Source organism: Pongo pygmaeus, chromosome 14, assembly GCF_028885625.2.
Source record: "Pongo pygmaeus isolate AG05252 chromosome 14, NHGRI_mPonPyg2-v2.0_pri, whole genome shotgun sequence".
NCBI lineage: Eukaryota > Metazoa > Chordata > Mammalia > Primates > Hominidae > Pongo > Pongo pygmaeus.
Window position 1 is genome coordinate 83303297 of NC_072387.2, and position 22232 is coordinate 83325528.

General features: G+C 38.8%; 1 protein-coding gene across 16 annotated transcripts in view; it reads right to left on the reverse strand.

Annotated features, from left to right (window-relative positions):
• KLF12 (KLF transcription factor 12) overlaps nucleotides 1-22232 on the reverse strand; it is a 458192-nt gene that overhangs the window by 260064 nt on the left and 175896 nt on the right. For all 16 annotated transcript variants that reach the window (XR_010123592.1, XM_063650933.1, XM_054446219.2 and 13 more), the window contains one exon: nucleotides 7209-7298. Coding sequence is in view for 15 of the 16 variants with exons in the window: in XM_063650933.1 (XP_063507003.1) it covers nucleotides 7209-7298 (90 nt within the window). In the remaining variant the exon portion in view is untranslated. The remainder of the gene's footprint in view (nucleotides 1-7208; nucleotides 7299-22232) is intronic.

Below are 22232 nucleotides of genomic sequence, written 5' to 3' on the forward strand. Positions count from 1 at the left end.
TGTCCAATACGTGAAAAAACATCTCTTATTTCATCTGAGTTTCTAGTTGCTCATGGTGGGAGCCAATTCCCACAAGAGTTAATCCTTCGTGGTCAGAAGTAAAACTCCTCCAAAGGTTAAACAGGATATTTTGGCCAGGCACAGTGGCTCAGGCCTGTAATCCCAACACTTTGGGAGGCAAAGGCAGGCGGATCACGAGGTCAGGAGATCAAGACCATCCTGGCCAACATGGTGAAACCCCGTCTCTACTAAAAATACAAAAATTAGCCAGGCATGGTGGCATGTACTTATAATCCCAGTTACTTGGGAGGCCTAGGCAGGAGAATCGCTTGAACCTGGGAGGTGGAGGTTGCAGTGAGCTGAGATCATGCCACTGCACTCCAGTCTGGCGACAGAGCAAGACTCCGTCTCAAAAAAAAAATAAAAAATAAAAAAGGATATTTTTTGTGATGCACTTTATAAACTCTGAACCGGTATGCAAACATTAGCTCAAGAAAACACATCTACAGAGAAAACATGCTTGATGGTCCAGATTTTTAAAAAAAAATTCCTCCACAAAGACAAGGAGACAATGCAGACCATGATCTTGTAGAAGCTGAAATATTCTGGAAAGGTTAATTTGCCTGAAATCAAAATGCTCAAATTATGCAGAGCATTTAATTTCCTTAAGAAATATTCCTTTTTACAAAGCACTGACCCTATAAAAATGCAAATAACTCTTGGAAAGGACACTTTACATTCTCTTCAATTAATGAGACTGTGGTTAGAACTGGTCATCTGTCGGTACCTTGAACCATTACAGCACCATCAGAGCACAGGGACATCTGGATTGTGGGTGGCAGGAGAATGAAGTTGAAAGAGAAAGTACATTGCTAAAGGGAAGAAGGGCAGAATTCTCAACTTCATAGCTTTGCCCAGGGCAGGCCCTGAGGGAAAGGATTTGTCTGCCTGCTATATTTCCCTTGGGTACTATCTGTAATTACTATCACAGCTCATTGATTTTCAATTCCTTCTATTAATATATTTATTGGCCATTCTGACATTATTAAAATCAGTCTAACTCTGCATCTTTAGTGGAGGAATCTCTTCTTAAAATAGGAGTTTTGCAAGAGCAGATATTTCTTTCTGCTTAAAAACAAAAAATGGTCTTCTCACATTAGCCATAACACAGCAACTGCAAATGTTTTTCTTTGAAGCCATGTAGTGACATGCAAAGATTTCACTACAGATCAAAAGATCTCAAGCAGTGGGTCATCAGAGAATATTAAATGATAAGCAAACTCGTATTTCCAAGGTAATTCTACCAATTTAGTCAAACACTGGTCCCTGTTCCACAGCAGGAGAGGGAATAATGAGCCCCTGGTTAAAGGGTAATGCAAGTGGCATTTTTAATAATGTCCTTTTTTCACTTCTGATAAAGTCATTAAAGTAACACTGTGTTGCTACGCCTTTACACACAGATGTACACTAGATCGTTAGTGTAAAATTAAATAGGTTTACTGAGGAAAAAAGTTAGGCTAATTGTTGGGTTTTTCCCCCTAATGCTACTGAATTTTAATGTAATTTATTTCCTGCCTTAAGTAAACATTCCATAGCACATTTCCAGGTTCAGCTACAATACCTGCACCCGTCTATATTTCTTTATTAAGCCTAACGACTGGAGTCTTTTTCAAAAAAGCACCCGTCTCCAAATCCTCTCAATTCCAGCGTGGCAAACAGCCTCTCACTTACAACAAATAGCACATGAATGAATGACCATTTATTGAGCCCTGCCGATTCACAAGCTCCTGTGCTAAGATGATGAGGAATAACAAGAAACATAAAGCATAAGCTCTGCTCTTAAGGAAGTTACATTACAGCTGACTTCATGATGCTAGTCAGCTCTTTGCGATACAGGAATAGCTTCAACACCTTGTTATTAATGTCCTGCAGAATGGTTTCTAAGAGTTACTGCAAGCTGCCTCTAGGGAAAAGACCGAGTCTCCCTTATCCTCTTTTGTTCTGCCTCTAAAATGAGTGAGTGCATAGGAATCTCTGGTCTGGCCAAGGTGGATATTTCCTGGTAGTTAAGGCATGGAGTATTGACGTGATCCTATACTTGTCTGCGGCAATGCCTGCACCCTTTCTAGCTACATGGCTATGGCAAAGAGGCATTAGGCTTGCTTCCCCAAGGGTAACAGAAAGGAATCTGTCTTCCACTCAATTACTGACTGCTTAGAGCACTTAAAATTAGCAAAACACCCAATCTCTTTCCCTGTTTCTGCCACACTATTGCCGCTCTTCTCTACCCGCCCACGGATCAGAACTGTACCTGGTTCTACAGGAGAGAAGAGAGGCAGGATAACCAATGGCTTAAACACCCTTGCAGTTAGTGTAGACACTCAGGTCAGCTCCTTCCCTGCGGCAGATTCCTCAGACTTAGGAAATAAACAGTGAGGGTAACTAAGAAATGTTGCTTTCAGGTCTCCCTCTGAGTCCTCTGCACCTATGTACTTTTCAAAAATATTTTTATTTAGAGAGCTCATCTTTTCTTTTTAAAACATTTTAATTTAAAGAATTTCAAATACATAAAATTAGGCAGAATAAACTATTTTCATTTTTTTGGTTCCATTATTCTGTTTTTATTCTGTTATTGACATTATTTTTTGTGTTCCATTATTTCACATAAGCTCTAATCAGAATTTGAAACATTCTTCCAGATATGCTTAAATAAAAATTCAAATGAAAAAAAAAGGGTTCTAATTTCAGATCTACCCTATGTCTACTTGGAGAATTATGAATTAACATAGATGTTGAAATCTCTACTAGATACTTCATGAGGATTGCAGCAACATAAGCCAAAGTAATAGGGCCTTTTTCTCCTGTTTTTCTTCAAAAGGAGAACACTGACTCAGCACCCACCAAAGGCAGGCAGGCTCCTGTGAAGATGGGTGGTTAATTCCATCTTCCAGGTGAGTAGGATTAGAGGCGAGAGACTAAGCATGACTCACACAGCTGGTACCGGGCTGAATACCATCTGAACTCAGGTCTTTCTCACTTTGAAGTCTGTGAATTTACACTTCCATACACAGGAAGCTTCACTTGCAGTAAGACTCTTAAATGCATAAATAGAAAGGCTCTGTCTCACCCCTTGCTCCTCACCAGGATCATAGAATGGCAGACTTTACCTGGGAGAGAAGGCCTCATCTCCAGCACCCCCACTGTATGGATGAGGACATAGAGGCCTGGAGATAGAAAATAACTTCCCAATGTCATTCCAGCTGGTGAACTACAGGGCCAGGAATAAAATCACGTAGTATATCTTTGGGGCAGTATCCTCTATATACTGCCTTATCTCTGGGTGTGATAGTTCTAATACTATTCTTGTTTCAGTCTTTTGCTTAGTAACATGTTAGAACATCCAAAGGCTAACAGCATTTGGGAAGCTCTTCTAACAGCAGGGCACACGCACCAAAGTCACAGACAAAGTCATTCAAGCACTCCTTGCTGTGCCCCTGAAGCGTATCACAAGAGCACATGCCCTTCCTAGAGGCTGCCAGCAGCATGTGCTGTGTTACCGACAAGCAAGAAAACCGAAGTCACATTTCAGGTGACTGTAATAATTATCTACCTAGCTTTCACTTAACTAAAAATGCAAGAGTCAGAGAACTCCAAACAGAAGGCACACAGAGGTGGTGACCACATGCTACCACACCTATCCGGTTCACATGGCTACGAGATGAGGACTCCTGTCACCAATGAGAATGCATATTTCCAATATTTAAAATTTTGATTTTTATGTTCACAATAACCCTATGACATAGAGCAGGTTGACAATTATCTATGGACTGGTTTTATATTTTTCACCACGCTAATTATAATGCCCAGACAAGCTGAATAAATAATGTATTCATCATGTGCCAGAAACTGTAAGAGATACAAACCAGAAATATAAGAAATAGTCCTTGTCCTCTAGGAGTTTACACTCTGATTGAAGACACATGACCACATACACAGAACATAAATCTCATTAAGAGAATGAGGCAAGGCAGCCAGAACTTTTCACAGAAGAGACGCAGGCCTGTTCCCAGTCTGTCTTTAACCTCTGAAATGTGCTCCTCAGGTCCTGAATTCCTTGGAGGGGTGGGGAGACATGCAGAGCCCACCTGACAGCAGAAGACCTAAAGGACTCTTTATAACACACAGCAGAGAACAACCACATGCCTTCCTGGTGCACTGCAACACAAGGGCATGTAGAGTAGCATATCTTTAAAATGCTGTGTGCAGCCTGAGAGAAATACCAGCTTTTCTTCACCAAAAGATTGAGATTAGTATCTATTTCTTAAAGACAGAGTACCAAAACTAGGTTTTTCAGAGTGATTACACATTCCAACCAATGTACCACCTTCAGGCTTTCTTCAAGCTTTCTCATTCATTGTTGTGACACAGAAAAGTTTCTATCACTTTTTGTTCATTGTTAACTAACATGTCTCATCTTTTTCAAAAGTCCATAATCAGCTGTGCATAGTGGCACATGTCTGTAACCCCAGCTACTTAAGAGGCTTATGCAGGAGGATCACCTGAACCCAAGACTTTGAGTCCAGCCCGGGCAACATAGCAAGCAAAACTCTATGTCATAAAAAATAGATAAATAAATAAATGCCCATAATTATACATGTGACTGTAATTATTTATTGAAATTTCACTAATGTGTTTTTCTTACAAATAATTAAACTTCAACCAGCCTTTAAGTCATAAATGAGGAAGTCATGAAATACTCAAAATTCTAGCTCTCCTTATCTAAAAATAGTTCTAAGAGTCTGAACATTATATGGTATATAACACCCAATCCATCCTCTCCAATGAAAAACCCAGCAAAGTGGCCAAAAATGAAAGTCACCAAAAATCTAGATTTTGTTTTAAACAAGAGTTGATTTAAAGCATTACAAAATTGTTAAAATTATTGTATTCTAATAGATTTAAATCATTATACATTTCATTAAACACTACAGGCTGATTCTCTTGAAGCTTTGCTACAAAAGAGAATGAAATTGTATCTGTCATATATTTAAGAGGTACACATGAACCCAAAGGAAAAAAAATAAAGTTCTATTTCCCTCCAACATGCACAATCTAAATAAGAGTTAAAATACCAACATCAGCTCCATTCACAAGGAGGAAAATCGATTTTCATGAACAGGCATTAGGCAATACCTACGAACCCACGACTTTTCATGTCCCTATCTAAGGACAAAAAAATGCTTTCTATAAATAATGTGACATGGGGTTCTTACTCACACTGCAAAACTGCTGGGAATAGTGGCTTTTGTTTTTTGTGCACCTAAATCTTTCAGATAGACCTTACCTTGAAACCGAAAAATAAAGGGGAAAGAACTATATGGATATTGTTAAAGATTACCAGGACTGGTGACAGCAACCACTATCCTGGCTTTGACCATTGGTCCGGGGCTAAGTTTCTGACTGGTTTGCTTTAGTTTTTGCCTTCCTCCAACACGCACAGTTTGAACAGACTGTTATTTCAAGTTGAAGAAATTATTGTGAAATATAGACTGCTTTTTCACTTTTTTTTTCCCATGAGCAGTAGGAAAAGGCTATCCTTTCTGAATGAGATGCCAGGCTCTGTATGAGTTGAGCAGAAATTTATGTTACTAAACTCATGATAATGCAACTAGATTAAGAAATGAATTAAGAAAACAGAAAACTCTAAAGAACCAAGACAAATCCTTCCCATGGTTAGGTTAATCAATAAAGGTTAAAACTATCCATAAGGTTTGGAAGACATGTAGAATTTCATTAGTGAATCCAGCTAGAAAATCCAGTTGAACACATGACTTTTTCTGAAAGGTTGTCTATACTGAACCAATGTTAGTAATTGCCACGGTCTTCTCCTTCATGATCCTCTACTGCCTGTGTCTTGGGCTGAATCTATATGAATTGGTCATTATATCACATACAGGACTGTGAAGTCATGTTATTGGTTGACATACTCCACAAAGTTCATTTCAGAGCTACAAAACTCAACCCAGAACTTAGAGGTGAAATGACATCCTCTACCACGATGAGGCTCTGTTCAAACACAGGCTTACACTGAAAAACAGAAATTATATTGAGATGCCACACAGCCCGCTATGTGATGCTCAGGTATGCAGAAGTTGTTGAGGAGACCCTCTAAATACTACCATCTGGATCCATAACCTTGAATGTTCTCATTATGAAATCCTTTTGGGACATGAATATCCTAACCCTTTGAGTGGGATCCTGGATGTACTCATCTACATTGATTTTTATACTCTAACAGTGAGATTTTATTCACATTTAAAATTTCTTTTGAATGTCCAAGTACAAAACACTGCTAATTTTTAGTTATGATTTTTTAATAATAGAGACACTGATAAGGTAAAGATTATATACATATTTATGTCCTTCTATCAGTCACCTGTGCTGCCTCAGTGGTGGTGGTTTAATAAGATAAGTAGCCAGTGGGCACTCAGCCACATGAGCAGCACTTTATCCCTTAAAGTTGCCAATGCTGCAACCAATTATCCTGCTCTTATGCTCTTAACTAAACCAGTGAAGCCATAAATGTTCATTATAAAATCTATGTCATTAAAAAAATATGCACTCGTAGTCCCTGTATTTTCAGTACCCATAAATTAATTCATTGGTTTGGCTATGTATTGTTAAATAATCTTTCTTTTGCTTTTAGAAATTTTTCAAATTCAATGACCTCATCAACTATCCCCTAGTACTCCTACAGTAAGAAAGGGCAAGTACAAATGTCAAAAGAGAAACCCATCCCACAAACAGTTAACATTCTCATAGCTGTACTTTGTCATTTCCTGATTAGAATCAACCAAACTATGATGACACTGAGGTTATATTCCCACCTTATTTTTTAATACTTCCTCTTTGCTTTAGATTTTTATTAGCTTTTCAAATCATTTACCAATTTAGATATAGCCATATGGTTCTTATAATGTCACTATGCCTTCCAAATATTAGGACACTAACCCTTCCAAGGAAATAATAGTTGAAGTTGCAAATGGGTACAGATCAACCACAATCTCAGATTTTTGTTTGTTTTAACCTGAGAGAGAAAAGCTTAAGCGAGGGAAACCACAGAAGTGCTCTGCAAACCTCAGGATGCTCTGCAGAAGAATGCCACTCTCATCAAAAGGAGTGGGGCCTTGCTGGAAACTTGTGCTTACCCCTTGTTCAGATTCCAAAAGCTCTGTTTTGACTCTGACTGCCGGCATCCCATCAAGCATTAACATTCTGTTCTCAAAGTTGTTGATATTCTGAGAATAGAAGGGAGAGAGAAAGATTCAGCTCCAAAGCATTCAAAAGAGGACCTCTGAGAGAGTCTTCCCTCATTGTAGTACATTTAGTACTGCTAACCTAATTTTTTAAACAATAAAGAATAATTAAATGAGAATATCAGCATAACCAATTATCCCCCCACTCTGAACTTTCATTTGAAATAATGACCAAGCAGTTGAATTAATCAGTCTGATTCTCTGACCTCTGGGTTGGAGGTCAGACTGTAATAAACTGGAGTATGGAAACCTTAGGTTAATTTATATGGGGCTGCAACAATTTATCACACTTTCACAATAGTGGAAGGAAACAGAAGGCAAGTTTTTCTCTTCCCTTAGTTCTGGAAATTGTATTGTGCAAAGATATCCATAAAGAAGAAAATCACATAAAAATTTATAAACTCTCATATTAGTCAAAGCCTAAATCATTTAAAATCAAGATAATTCCATACATTTAATTTTTATGTCATGGCAATTCTGGTCAAATGAAAATTTCTACCTATCAACCTCCAAATACCTACTTTAAAAACAACCAACATAAATCTTAGATTAAGAGTGAATTTTTAGGCTGAACTAAATAACAAACAATTATTTGGTCTTTATTCTGGTATATGTTTTGCTCAATTTACCACCTCTTGAAAAGAAAATCTTATTTATATTGTAGCTCAATAACATTTCAAACACCATTTATGAAAGATTAAATCAAGGTTATTTTCTACGTAATTGTCACCGCCTTGGAGATTTTCTACAGTCAGCAACCTAGGAAGGGAGTCAGAATCACACTTCACTGCTCGCGTAAGGCCCAAATCAGGCTCGTATTTTTAAACATGTTTAGAATGCTAATTTCTCTGTTACATATTGACTCAACTACAAATCTGATAGAACTAAATTTGATTGAGATTTTAGAATGGTTATTTTTACTTAATTACAGAATGTAACCACAGGACACTAAAGTGGTCTTAATAAGAGGAAAAAAAAATCAGTTTCTAAATATTTTGCCTACCTGGTGAAAAAGATAAGTATAATTTCTAAATCTTCAGGTGTTCACCTTTAATATGGTTGCTTTTCTACAAAATAGCAGTTTAAATAAAAACAACTGGGCCAGGCACAGCGGCTCACGCCTGTAACCCCAGCACTTTGGGAGGCTGAGATGGGTGGATCACCTGAGGTAAGGAGTTCGAGACCAGCCTGGCCAACACGGTGAAACCCCGTCTCTACTAAAAATACAAAAATTAGCTGGGTGTGGTGGCAGGCATCTGTAATCCAAGCTACTCAGGAGGCTGAGGCAAGAGAATCACTTGAACCTGGGAGGCGGAGGTTGCAGTGAGCCGAGATTGCGCCATTGTACTCCAGCCTGGGCAACAAGAGCGAAACCCCATCTCAAAAATAAATAAATAAAAACGACTCTCCTTTCAACAAATTATAAATTACATGTTCTTATTACCAAATAATACCAACAGAGTGCAGTATAGTGAAACTCTATTTCTCATATTTCTTGACTCTTCTTTTTGTTAAGAAAATTGTTCCAAGAAATAAAATGTATAGAGCCTCTTATAAATATTTGCTCCAAGGAATCAACAAAAAGAAGCAAATTTACTCTGGAGTTAATGAGCATTTAAAAAGTCTACACCACCTAGTCTATTAGGTGATAAAAAGAAGAAAACAAATTACTGTCAATATTATTTCCCTATAAATGTTCAATATTTTCAAAATTGGCAGGATACTTTTTAAAAATGTTTGCTTTTGACTTGTCCCTTTTTTTCAGAATTTTACATCTTAATAGATAATTTAGAGCAGAAGGAACTGTGGTATATTACTGGTGAACTTGGGTGAGTTGTTCTAAACTTGAAACCCTTTCATGGAGGCCTGTGGGTTGTTTTCACATGGGGCAGGGATCTCAAATCCTAACGTGTCACTGGCTTCCGAGGTTGGCAGCAGCCAGCTTGGCTTACCACCATCCAGTCTCAGGAAAGCCTTCCTGCAGCCAGCCAGCCCTCGACTCTCCGACTCTCCGAAGTCTGGCAGCAGCTCTAGGAATCCACCTTAACAAAGCATGCTGTAGGCTGTTTGGCTGGTAGACAATGAAGGATGAGCTGATATTGCTTCCTACCCTGGAGGAGTTCTTGCCCAGATGAAAAGGCAAGAAGATGCCTTATAAGGAAGGCCCAAGAAAAAGAGGAGAAAAGACAAAGAGCGATTCTGGAAAAGCAGATTTAATGAACTGTTAGAATCTGATTAGAGGCTAATGTCCCTTTTAGTGCTTTGTACCAATTTACAGCTGATATACTTTAACCATTTTCCCCACTGGCTGTGATAAACCCATTAGATTAAAAAATGCAAGCTAACCAGAGTCTTTGAAGTTAAAAACTGATAAATCATGAAAACCTGACTGGGTCTGTGTTCCACTTAACACATTTAAATATCACTATATATTCATGATGGTTTTTCTTTAAATTTATATTGTTCTTGAATAATTCTACATGTGTTAAAGTCAAGATGTACAGTTTAGTTTCATGTACAAGTGAAAAAAATAAAACATTCTCGATTTTTTTAAGAAATCAAGTTTTCCTGGAAATCTTTCTATGGTTTTCTAGAATCATTCACAGCCACAGCCACAACTATAATAAACACCATAAATAACAATGTTCACAGCAGGGAAACTAAGCTTCAACTGTTAAACTCTTTCAACTAGTGCAGATTCAATCTGTATATATGCCTGTTGCAAACACATGTGAAGCATATTCATCGCTGCATTCATGGATCTAACCTCAATTCTCATAAACAAAACTATTCAGTATGACGGCATGCTCCAAACTATCTAGGAAGGTGTGTGATTTTTATACAAAACATGGTAATTACACAGCATTGACAATACAGTCCTTGAAACAAAATATTGATAGATGTATCTCACTGAGCTAAGATCAGATACATATAATCTCAGATGAATGTAGACTTTAAATATGTACTAGATTCTAATAATTTGGAACTGCTGTCAAACATATCTTGCCATGATCTTAATCAAAACACATTTGCTGTGGAATCAATAGTTCAACTGATTCCTAAGAGATGAATAAAATTACAGTCATCAATTTTAGTAATGTAGTATTCTTTGTATATTTGTAACAAACATTTTGATGTTACACAACCCTCAAGAAACTACTTTATGTATGCTTGCTTATTCACTTGTTTCATGAGTGAATTGTACCAATTAACGAAAAATCATCCATAGAATTTGTTAGTTGGCTGTTGACCAATTCCATGTGCAAGGGATGAGAAGAATAATCTTGATATCCCATTTACCAAATACGAATTGGCAACGGCCGGGCGTGGTGGTTCACTCTTGTAATCATAGCACTTTGGGAGGCTGAGGTGGGCAGGTAACTTGAGCTCAGGAGTTTGAGACCAGCCTGGCCAACATGGTCAAACTCTGTCTCTACAAAAAGTACAAAAATTAGCCAGGCATTGTGGTGGGTGCCTGTAGTATCAGCTATTCAGGAGGCTGAAGCAGAAGAACTGCTTGAACCCGGGAGGCAGAGGTTGCTGTGAGCCAAGATCGTGCCACTGCACTCCAGCCTGAGCGACAGAGGGAGACTGTCTCAAAAAAAAAAAAAAAAAAAAAAAAAGAGTTGGCAACACAGTAGTAGAGCTGACATTTGCTCTCCCTGTCAAAAACCATATAACCACAACAGTCATTGATCCCATCATCTCAAAATATTCTGAATGTAATGTGCAGCAAGGAAACGGACTGATGTTCAATGACCAGAACTCATAAAAACATACAATGGGGTCACTTTCCAGGTCAACTCCTACAATGTGCCCTCCTAACCTCCCAAGGCAGGTCTTTTCCTTTCTCTCCTCCTGACCTTGACTCATTTTGCACAACTGGAGTAATAAGGAGCTAGCTAGTCAATACTCAACAGTTCTAAGCTTTTAAACAAGGGTTCCTGTCATAAGTCAAAAATAACTGCTGGTATTTGTTTTGCTCTGTGTAGATACAGGATATATGATATATTTATTTAAATACACATCCACTTTAAATCTTCATGTTCAGCTACAGATGATGAGAAATAAGAATATGTCGCCCCTGCCCCACATCCACGTTATGCTAGACAGTGATGTAAGGGACATATGAACAGTCAAGATTCACTGCACCAAGCTGGTTGGGACACTTTCATAGCAGATTCTTTTTTTTTTTCTGAGACAGAGTCTCACTCTATCACCTAGGCTGGAGTGCAATGACACGATCTCAGCTTACTGCAATCTCTGCCTCCCAGGTTCAAGCAATTCTTGTGCCTCAGCATCCCAAGCAGTTGGGATTACAGGCATGCGCCACCACGCCTAATTTTTTTCTATTTTTTGTAGAGATGGGGTTTCACCTTGTTGGCTAGGCTGGTCTCGAACTCCTGGCCTCAAGTGATCCATCTGCCTTGGCCTCCCAAAGTGCTGGGCATACAGGCATGAGCCACCAGGCTGGCATAGCAGATTCTTAAAGGTTTGCAATGCAAGAGTGCCAACTGGTTAAAAGTAACATCCTGTGGGTACCTCTTCCTATAGAAGAAGTATCAGAATCAGACTACAGGGCAATTAGGGGTTTGCATAAAAAAGGTTTCTTAGAGAATTCAACTTCTCTCACTTCTACCCTAACAACAACAAACACCAATAACAGCAATTTTTTTCAAGCCCTATTGCAGATGTGCCAGTTCCACTAACTAATAGGTTAACAACTAATTGCAAAACCTTTGCTTACATACAAGCACATCAGTGAATTCCTCCCTCTCTCTGGGTAAGGGTTAACAAACCTAATAGATTGAAATCATGTTTAGGTAACTATTTCAGTTGTCTACTGCTATGCAACAAATCACACAGTGGCATGAAGCAACAATCATTTTGTCATTATCTTGGTAACAAAAATAATAGATATATTTGCATATTTACTGTGAGCCAGACCATGTGCTAAGAGTTGTGCATACAGCTGCTCATCTAATCCTCACTGCAACCCAAGAGGTTGATGCTGTATTATCTGATGTTGAGGCATCTGAGACATAAGGAGGTTAAATTGCCCAAGCCCACACAATTAGTAAGCAATACAGCTGTACTGAAAACCAATGAGTATGACCCCAAGCCAGCACTCTTAACCACCATACTCTATGTACCGACCTGTCCACTCACTTACCTTTCTCTATATCAATACACACTCCTAATACAATAGAAAAAAAATATGAACACCTTATTGAAGGTCCCAACAGAGACACTCTGGAATCTCAGTAACAGCTCCTCCCCGAGCTAGGCTAATTTAGCTATGGAACTAAATGTGAAACTTGTGGTCACTAGTGAGTAGCAACGATTTGGAGAATCAGTCTCTGGTTTCAAAGCTATTTCAAAGCTATTAATATTTTTTTTCCCTTTAAGTCAAGTTTTCCACAAATTTTCTTAACTTGATGAGATTATATGTTTTTATCCTAGGAATATCTCATAATTAATTTAGCAAGTAACTTCATTTGCTACCCAGCTTTTAAAAAATATTCTTGTCTTTGGTGGCTCACTCAGTATTTTCACAATGGTTTCATGTACTTCAATGAAACACTAACTTCACCTTCTACATTTTACACTCAGGACAGATGCCTCTCAGCATTACATTTAATTTATAATGGCTAAGTGTAAAAACATCCTTTTCTCTCCTCACATATCCTCATGCTGATAACTCAGTTTCACAGAGGGCATATAACTAATCAAAGTACCAGAAGTGGGACAAAATAAACATCCCTTCAAACACAGACTTTGCCATTCTAGCCCAGCCTTTCATCTTACATTCTTTTGCATCTTGGGAGAATGGATATCAATGTCAATAACTGTGTTTTATTAAGAGGAATAAGAGCCAAAACCATAGGCCTATTGGGACTCTCAACTAAAATCCTCCATATGTTTCAATGATCCAAATTACATTATTCTGAATTTTGTCTTCAGTTTCAAAAACAGAATCCTTCCATTAAAATCCTCACATTGAAGCGCATGGAACAGTCTCTCTCCTAAAGACTAGTAAAACTGTCTATGTAATGCAGCAATTTTTAATTTCCTGATAGCAATGATCAGTCTGTTTCCTATGTTGGTAAAGTGCCAAGCTATCACAACAATGTGCAGTGTATACTAATATTTTAAAAAACATTTCCTATTAGTGATAGTTGCTGAACTAGCCATGAAAAGCAGATGTTCTTATTCAAGTTGCAAATGGATGCTTTTCAAAAGGGCAACCAATCCAATCCAAACTGGGAGCCAAAATTTACTACTGGCATTTCCAAAGGCCTCAATACATTTTTAAGAATTAAAACAGATGCATGCCTACTTTCCTTTGTTCATTGGGCAGAGGATGGTTAAAATGACATCTGAGCTTCCAAATAACACTTTTCACCCCAGCATTTACACAAATTGTAATAGAAAAGTATTTCTGTCATTCATACTCTGAAAAACTACACACACTTGGGGGTTGTGAGTTGGCTAAATCTTTCCTTAAATATGTAGTGAGGGCCTCTACTTGCCTGCCATTCCATTCCATCTGCACCACAGTCATGAACCATGGATAAGAGGAGTGTTCAGAAAGCAAGAAAACATCATGGCAAGAGAAGTATTAACCTACCACCAACCAATCCCTAGAGAAGGAGGACAAAACTTCAGTTCAGCTGAACAGGTAGTAACATTATGAGGAGAGATCTGACATGTGGAGGCAGGTAATAGGGTAGAGATGGACTTACAAGTGGGTTTGATGTCAGGTAAAGATGAGAATTGACCTCAGTCCTGGAAAAGGAAGCCAGAAACAAGATCCTTTCTGGGAGACGAGGCTAGCAGAAACTAATTCTCAGGACCTACCCCCAACAGTCTAGAGCTAGGAAACAGGAGTAGAGAGAAACCAGAAAGCTGGCTGGGTGCTCCAGTCCATGATGCCAGGCCTCCTTCCCTGGGCACATGCTTGGACACAGAAGCCACGCACCATGAGCCTGGGCAGAAGTGCCAATGCAGCACACAGGCCTCATAGACGATCAAGAAGTACATTTGCAATACAACCACAATATCCTCACAAGGTTCCCTAATTTTACAAATTATGGTAACAGTTATAATAACAATAACATTTATTCAACACATGTACCAGGGGTTGTTTCATGTGCTTTACATTCATTGCATCATTCATTCATACACTGATTCATTCACAATATACTTATTAAGGGCCAGTCACTGTTCCAGTTATTTAGGATTTATCAGTGAGCAAAAAAGAGAAAGCTCTGTGGAGTTTCATTCCAGTCATTTAATTGCACATCAACTTTTTTTTTTTTTTTTACTACGGCTATTTTAGATGAGAAAATTATTAAAGTTTGGAGAGATTATATAATCTGTCCAAGATTATGAAAATGATAATGAGTCTAAATTCAGGATGACAATCTATTTTTCATTGCTTCCAGAGATAGAGATCCTCAAAGCACAGGGTACTTTGGCACTGCTACAAAGCTGTGTAAGCCTAGAACTGTGCAAGCAACTCTGGCTAGTGGGTTTCAGGCTCCTGATATATCAAGAGACCAAGTACCATGGCTGAGGTGGAAGCAGCAAGGCAAAGGTAAACTGATCCCATATACAATGGAGAGGAGAGCTCCAAGCTCATTCTGAAGTTCTTGCCCTGACCTACAGCAGGTGCCTCTAACCACTTCCCCAACCCCACTGTCTACCATTTTGCTCAGGCTACATCTTGACCATATCAAAAATGCTCCTCCCTCCAGGACTGTGTGCATTCTATTTCATCACAATATTCACCACTACCTGACAGACTCTTTAGATGCCATTACACTAGAACATAAGTTCCAGGAGGACAGAGAGTTCTCTTTTTGTTCGTAAGAGTACTCCTATCCTATCCTTGAAACTTACACCATTAAGTAAATAAATATTTGTTGGACTAATGAAAAAATATAAGATCCAATCATTCTCCTGGATCTAGGAGATAAGCTTGTTGTTGACAGATGGGATGAGCATAGGCAAAATCTTAAGAGATATGAAATTCCCCATATTGGTGAACAATAAAACAGAATTTGGCATGGCTAAAACATAATGTTCATTGGAGAAGTAACTAGAGATAAGACCAGAAAAGTAACTTGGAGTCAGGTCATGAAGGGTTGTATCAGTCCCTTCTCGCATTGCTCTAAAGAACTACCGGATACCAGGTAATTTATAAAGAAATGAGGTTTAACTGACTCACAGTTCCACAGGCTTGTACATGAAGCATGGCCGGGGAGGCCTCAGGAAACTTACAATCATGGCAGAAGGCGAAGAGGAAGGAGGCATGTCTTACATGGCTGGAGCAGAGGAAGGGAGCGAAAGGGGAGTTGCTACACACTTTCAAACAACCAGATCTCCTGAGAACTCCCTCACAAGACAGCAGTAGGGCAGTGGTGCTAAATCATTAGAAACTGCCCCCATGATCCAATCACCTCCCACCAGGCCCCACCTTCAACAATAAGGTTAAAATTTGACATGAGATTTGAGTGGGGACACAGAGCCGAGCCGTATCAAGCTTATTATATGTTATGGTAATTCATTTCTTCAAAAATGTTTCTGTAAGGCCTGTTGGGTGCTACTTGCTAGGGGTGCAAGTGAACAAGACGGAAAGGCTCCCTGCGTTAAGACAGCTTGACGTAAAAGGGGAAGAAACGTGTATGGGCATCACATAACAGGTGATGATGAGTCACGAAGGCTTATTAAGCAAAAGCTAAGTTTAAGCGTTGTGTACAGAAAGACAGGACTAGAAGCAATTTGGAAGCTGACTTACAAAGATGTCTGATGTGATACAAGAGAAAGTGCAGCCAGCTCACAGCCCACCACAACAGGACATGGGAAGAGGTGGTGAGGTCGCGGTGGCAGTGGGAAGAAAGAGGAGGAAAAACATTTGAGAGACAGTTCATAGCTGTACAGCCTTTGATGAGTGAGATGAAGGAAGTGCTGGTGGTAAGAAAGAGCTGGGAGAAGAGTGTCAAGAATGACAAAGATTTTTCTAGATTTTCCACTAAGGTTAAGACAGGAAACCAAATAGGAAAAGAAAACCATGTCACATTCCTCCTATATCCCTCAAAGGACCCACTACATTCTGGGATACATGAATATCTGGGTATAGTATTTAATTTCAATATATTTTGCTTACCTAAAATCTGTTACACAGAAGGAAAGATTTCTCTTAAGCTGTGCAGGTTCAAATCATGTAAAAGAGACTAATAAAGTCAAATTTATCCAAACATGGAAATACAAGTTTGGTTAAAATTAAAAAAAAAAAATGCTATCAACCAATCCTCTGATTAGCCACATCTTCAAAAAAATTTACTACCATTTTATTCTACAAACTCATGATTATCAAAACCAAAAAACAAAATACAAATTGTTATTTGCCGAAGTAGAAGTTTGAGTACTGTACATTAACATATACAATGGTCATTTCCCTTTATGAAAAGTTGTTTGAATAGTAATGAAAAAAACATTCACAACACTGAAGGGAGTATGTAATGAAATAACATCACTGGTCTTTTGTGTCAAGAGAAAATGAAGATTACTATCAAGTATTAAGTCATTTATTTTCTATGGGAAACAAAGGAAATAATTATTGACCTAAATTTCCACCTTTTCTTGTGTACAATGATTTCAAGTTGCTCCTTATCAAACCCAAAATGGATTAACTTTCTACAACATGGATCAGTGAGTGTTTATCTCCTGCATAGCCTGGAAAAAAATAGTGCTGAAGAGTTGGGAAAAATAAAAGAATGTATAGGAAAAATAAAAATCCAAGTTAAGTTTTTAAAATGTGACCATTCTAATGAAAACAAAAAAGAGCAAGCAACCTTAATTTTTTCTTTGGCAGCCAGAAAAATGTGCACACTGCTAAACAAGTAAACTAGGTTTTGTTTTTTTCTTTCTTTGTTTCTTTCTTTTTGAGGCAGAGTCTCACTCTGTTGCCCAGGCTAGAGTGCAGTGGTGGGATCTCGGCTCACTGCAAGCTCCACCTCCCGGGTTCACACCATTCTCCTGCCTCAGCCTCCGGAGCAGCTAGGACTACAGGTACTCACCAACACGCCCGGCTAATTTTTTGTATTTTTAGTAGACGCGGGGTTTCACCGTATTAGCCAGGATGGTCTCGATCTCCTGACTTGGTGATCTGCCCGCCTGGGCCTCCCAAAGTGCTGAGATTACAGACGAAAGCCACCGCGCCCGGCCCGGTTTTGTCTTTTTCTATAAGAATCTACATTCGTTCTCTTCATATATTTCTAATTTAAATATTTAGTTAAAACTTTGTGCTTATATGTAATTTTATCTTCCTCTGAAAATACCTTGAGCATGGTATTGGTCTCTAGTGGAATGTATGTTTCCAAAAAAAGTAAGGCAGAAAAAATGATTTTTAGATTTTTACTTCATCCAAGAAAGGTTTTCAAAGCACATAAAAGCATGACGTAGTATTTGCCTTCTTATTAAAAGGTATAACAAAAGTAGTTAGGACTAAAAGATTATTTCAATACTAACTAAGTTGCAGCAGTTTGCATTGTCTAGACAGTCATGTCAGACACCTAACAAGAATGGCCATGCCTTTCCTCTCTTTTTCCCACCAACACTCTGGATGCTCACAATGCAGAGAAGAAAGATATCTTGCATTTGCATGGCCAAATGCATATACTTGACCCAATATATAATCTATCAATTTTTCAAGAATATCCACTTCCGAGTTATGATTTTTCCAGATTTCCCAAATGATGTCTTTAGTTATATTAAATTTTACGTATAATCCAATTACTGTACTAATTTGACATTTTTATTGGCAATGCTGTTAAATATCTAATTCATTTCACCCAAATATCCCCAAGAATTCTGTACACTTTCATTATTGCACAGAGTACAAGTTAGAACAGGACATTGCCTTGGAGCATGGGCCTGACGATCAGACTTCCTGGTTTAGTCTCTACCATGTATATAAGTCCAGGTATATGAGACTTTCTTCTGGTTTCAGTTTTCTTAACTGTAAAATGCTGATAAATCTCTGCTTCATATAATTTTTTTAAGACTTCAAAGAGACAATGTATATTTAAGTAATTATAATGTAGGTAATATTTAAATAATTATAATTAGTAATAGCAGTAATAGTAGTATTTCACTTATTCTTCCCAAACTGATTTTTAGAATGGGTGTACTAACCTGATTTTCTTTGACTCTTTGCAGAAACCACTAAGTTTTGTGTGTTATATTCTTTATAAAACTATTACATAACTAAAACAGAAATGTTAAGAGTTGTTTTTTATAAATGATGACAGGAATTGACAGAAAACTAACCCACACAATTAATACATAATTGTGGAATACATTAATATATAATTATGGTAAGTGGCAGCAATGAATTATTTTATCTGTTTAAAACTGTGACGATATACACACCGATTACACAGAAATACAAGTCACTTCATCTTAATGAGGACATCTAATGTTTTCTGACTACTAAAGACAACCATGAAGTGTCTGATAGTGCTTCCTAGCAAGCAAATTCTATATTTGACACAGTGCTAAATAAAAAGCTTTACTGGTTCTCCTTTACGTGATTATCCAGAAACATACTGTTTAAGAGAAAGACATTTATTACTGAACATATTTAACAAACAGATTACTGGAGAAGTTATCCACAAAGTGGCCTGTAATTTGAGCCCTGGAAAACTTTCAAAATTACTTGAGGAAATCAAAAGAACTACACAGGAAATAAGTTGCTAAATTTCAAAATTAGCCTGCATTTAGGGCAATATGAAGTCAGCAATACCAACACCTCTGTGCCATTACACATATTCCTGTCATCACCTTGACGATGTTCTTTCCCCACCTCCGCTTTTCCACATTTTACCAATCATGCTTGTCTTTTCTTGGAATTTCCGTAGGATGTACATGCGTGTACATAAATAAATTAAATCCAGCATTCTTTTTTCCTTTCTGGAGTATTTCTCCAATTCTAAAATGTACCACAATAAAGTCATAAAGGAAACAAAATTCATTCAACAGAAATTTGGAATACACTTTTAAATTAAGAAATTATATAACTGCACAGGATTTACTCAGGCCTTGTTACTTCCTGCCAGCCTCTTAATAAGCATGACCCATAAAAATAGAAACAGTATAATTTTGAATAACTGAATAACTTATTATACCCAGGAAGTTTCTATTACCGTCTTTTGCTATTTGATGCTGAATATGGCTAAAATAAATGTTGCCAATAGACAGAGTACATTTGAGGAAGTCCATTGTTGTAACTCAGACACTCTTTGAGACCAGGGTTTCTTGACATCTGCACTACAGACATTTACACCAGATAAGTCTTTGTTGTCGGGGCTGTCTTGTACATTGTAGGATGCTTAGCAGCATCCTTGGCTTCTGCCACTACATCCCAGTAACATCCCCTCAGTTGTAACCATCAAAAATGCCTTCAGAAATAGCCAAATGTTGCAGAGGAGAGGGAGTAAAGCAGCCCATTTCAGAACCACTGTTTTGTAACTGCTGATTCTATGAACTCATTAGAAAAGAACCTTAATTTTGGCCAGGCATGCTGGGTCACACCTGTAATCCCAGCACCTTGAGAGGCCAAGGCAGGAGGACTGCTTGAGCCCAGGAGTTTCAGACCAGCCCTGGCAACATAGCAAGACCCCATCTCTACAAAAAATAACAATTAAAAAAACTAGACGGTCATGGTGGTGTGCACCTATAGTCCCAGCTAATCAGGCTTAAGTGAAATGATCACTTCAGCCTGGGAGGTCGAGGCTATGACTGATAATTGTTCCACCGCACTCCAGCCTGGGCAACAGAGTAAGGCCCTGTGAAAGAAAGGAAGGAAAGGAAGGGAGGGGAGGGGAGGGGAGGGGAGGGGGGAGGGGAGGGGAGGGGGGAGGGGAGGGGGAGGGGAGGGGAGGGGAGGGGGAGGGGAGGGGAGGGGAGGGGGAGGGGAGGGGAGGGGAGGGGAGGGGGGAGGGGAGGGGAGGGGGGAGGGGAGGGGAGGGGGGAGGGGAGGGGAGGGGGAGGGGAGGGGGTGGGGAGGGGAGGGGAGGGGGTGGGGAGGGGAGGGGAGGGTGGTGGGGAGGGGAGGGGAGGGGGGAGGGGAGGGGAGGGGGGAGGGGAGGGGAGGGGGTGGGGAGGGGAGGGGAGGGGAGGGGGTGGGGAGGGGAGGGGAGGGGGTGGGGAGGGGAGGGGAGGGGGTGGGGAGGGGAGGGGAGGGGGTGGGGAGGGGAGGGGAGGGGAGAGAAGAGAAGGAAAGGAAAGGACAAAGGAAAGGAAAGGAAAGGAAAGGAAAGGAGGAAGGAAGGAACCTTAATTTTATGTTGAATTATACTTCCCAATAAAATAATACCTCAATATTGAAAGAAAATAACACCTGATATAAAATCATACTTATAATTTGCTTTAGAATATATCTGCTGGGAAATCAGCAATATTTTAAAAGACATTTTATTATTTTCCTTAAATTCCTTCTATCCTTTCTGCATATCCAAGTTTCTCCAACAAACAAGTGCAAAGATCCCAGAAAGGGGCTGCAAATTTGCTTATTAGTTCAAGCAATGGAAACTGAAAGAAACCTGAAGATTTCAATATTAATATAGTAACTAAGGAAATCTCTCTGGCCCCATTCTTAGACGTGGCCAATGAGGATCTATGAAATTAGCCTCAGAAGTCTCCAAAGTAAGAAACTACAATTACCCAAATTAATATGGTGACTTAACTTTCAACAGGGAACTAGAAGATAGAGTTTTATTCTATCTACATCAGATTGGCTGGATGAGATCTTTAGATTTTGCATTCCTTCACAAAAACAAAGAGTGACCCCTGTATCAAGAACAAAATATTTCACAATATGAACTGAAATATAAACCTGTTTATATTTTATTAATTTTGTTAGAAAAAAGTTAACATAAAATTCAATATATCCTTGTGGTTGTTCCATCTAGTTTCTGTGAAGAACAATAAAAATGATCATAAGTTATGTAAATAAATTGCTAAAGAAACGAGGGAAGGGTGCTCTTTATAAAAAATTAAAAGATATGCTGGGAAGTAGGGCAAGAAACACAGGTTTAAACGTTGGATCCTTTCTAGAAGATCTTACTGTTGATTCATAGGAATAAAAGAGGGAATTGGTTTTAGAAGACAGGAGATATGCAGAAAAGCAAACCACAAATTCACTTCTTTTCGCACATGCAGTTTTGTTGCACTGTCTATATCTGTGCTGTCTGGGTAGCCACTTGTTGCAACTACTGAGCAGCTGAGACATGACTAGTCCAAATTTAGATGTATGCAAAAAGCATATTGGATTTTGAAGACTTAGTATAAAAAATAGAATTTAGCATGTCTCATAATTTTTGAATTAATTACATGTTGAATGGTATTTTGATTACACTGGGTTAATTTTTTTTAACTTTTTTTTTTTCTTTTGAGACACAGTCTCACTCTGTCGCCCAGGCTGGAGTGCAGTGGTGTGATCTCGGCTCACTGCAGCCTCCGCCTCCTGGGTTCAAGTGATTCTACTGCCTCAACCTCCTGAGTAGCTGGGATACAGGCACACACCACCATGCCTAGCTAATTTTTGTATATTTAGTAGAGACAGGGTTTCACCATGTTGACCAGGCTGGTCTCGAACTCCTGACCTAAGGTGATCTGCCCGCCTCAGCCTCCCAAAGTGCTGGAATTACAGGCGTGAGCCACTGTGCCCAGCCAATTTTTTTTTAAACTTGTAAAATGTCTACTAGAAAACAAAAATCATAACTTCTTTTAGTGTGTACTAGAATACTGAAGATTACATATGTGGACTGTATTCTGTATCTCTTGGACAAAGCTGTTCTACACTATCACGTCAGTGGCTCTCACACTGAATTGGTACCATGATCTTCC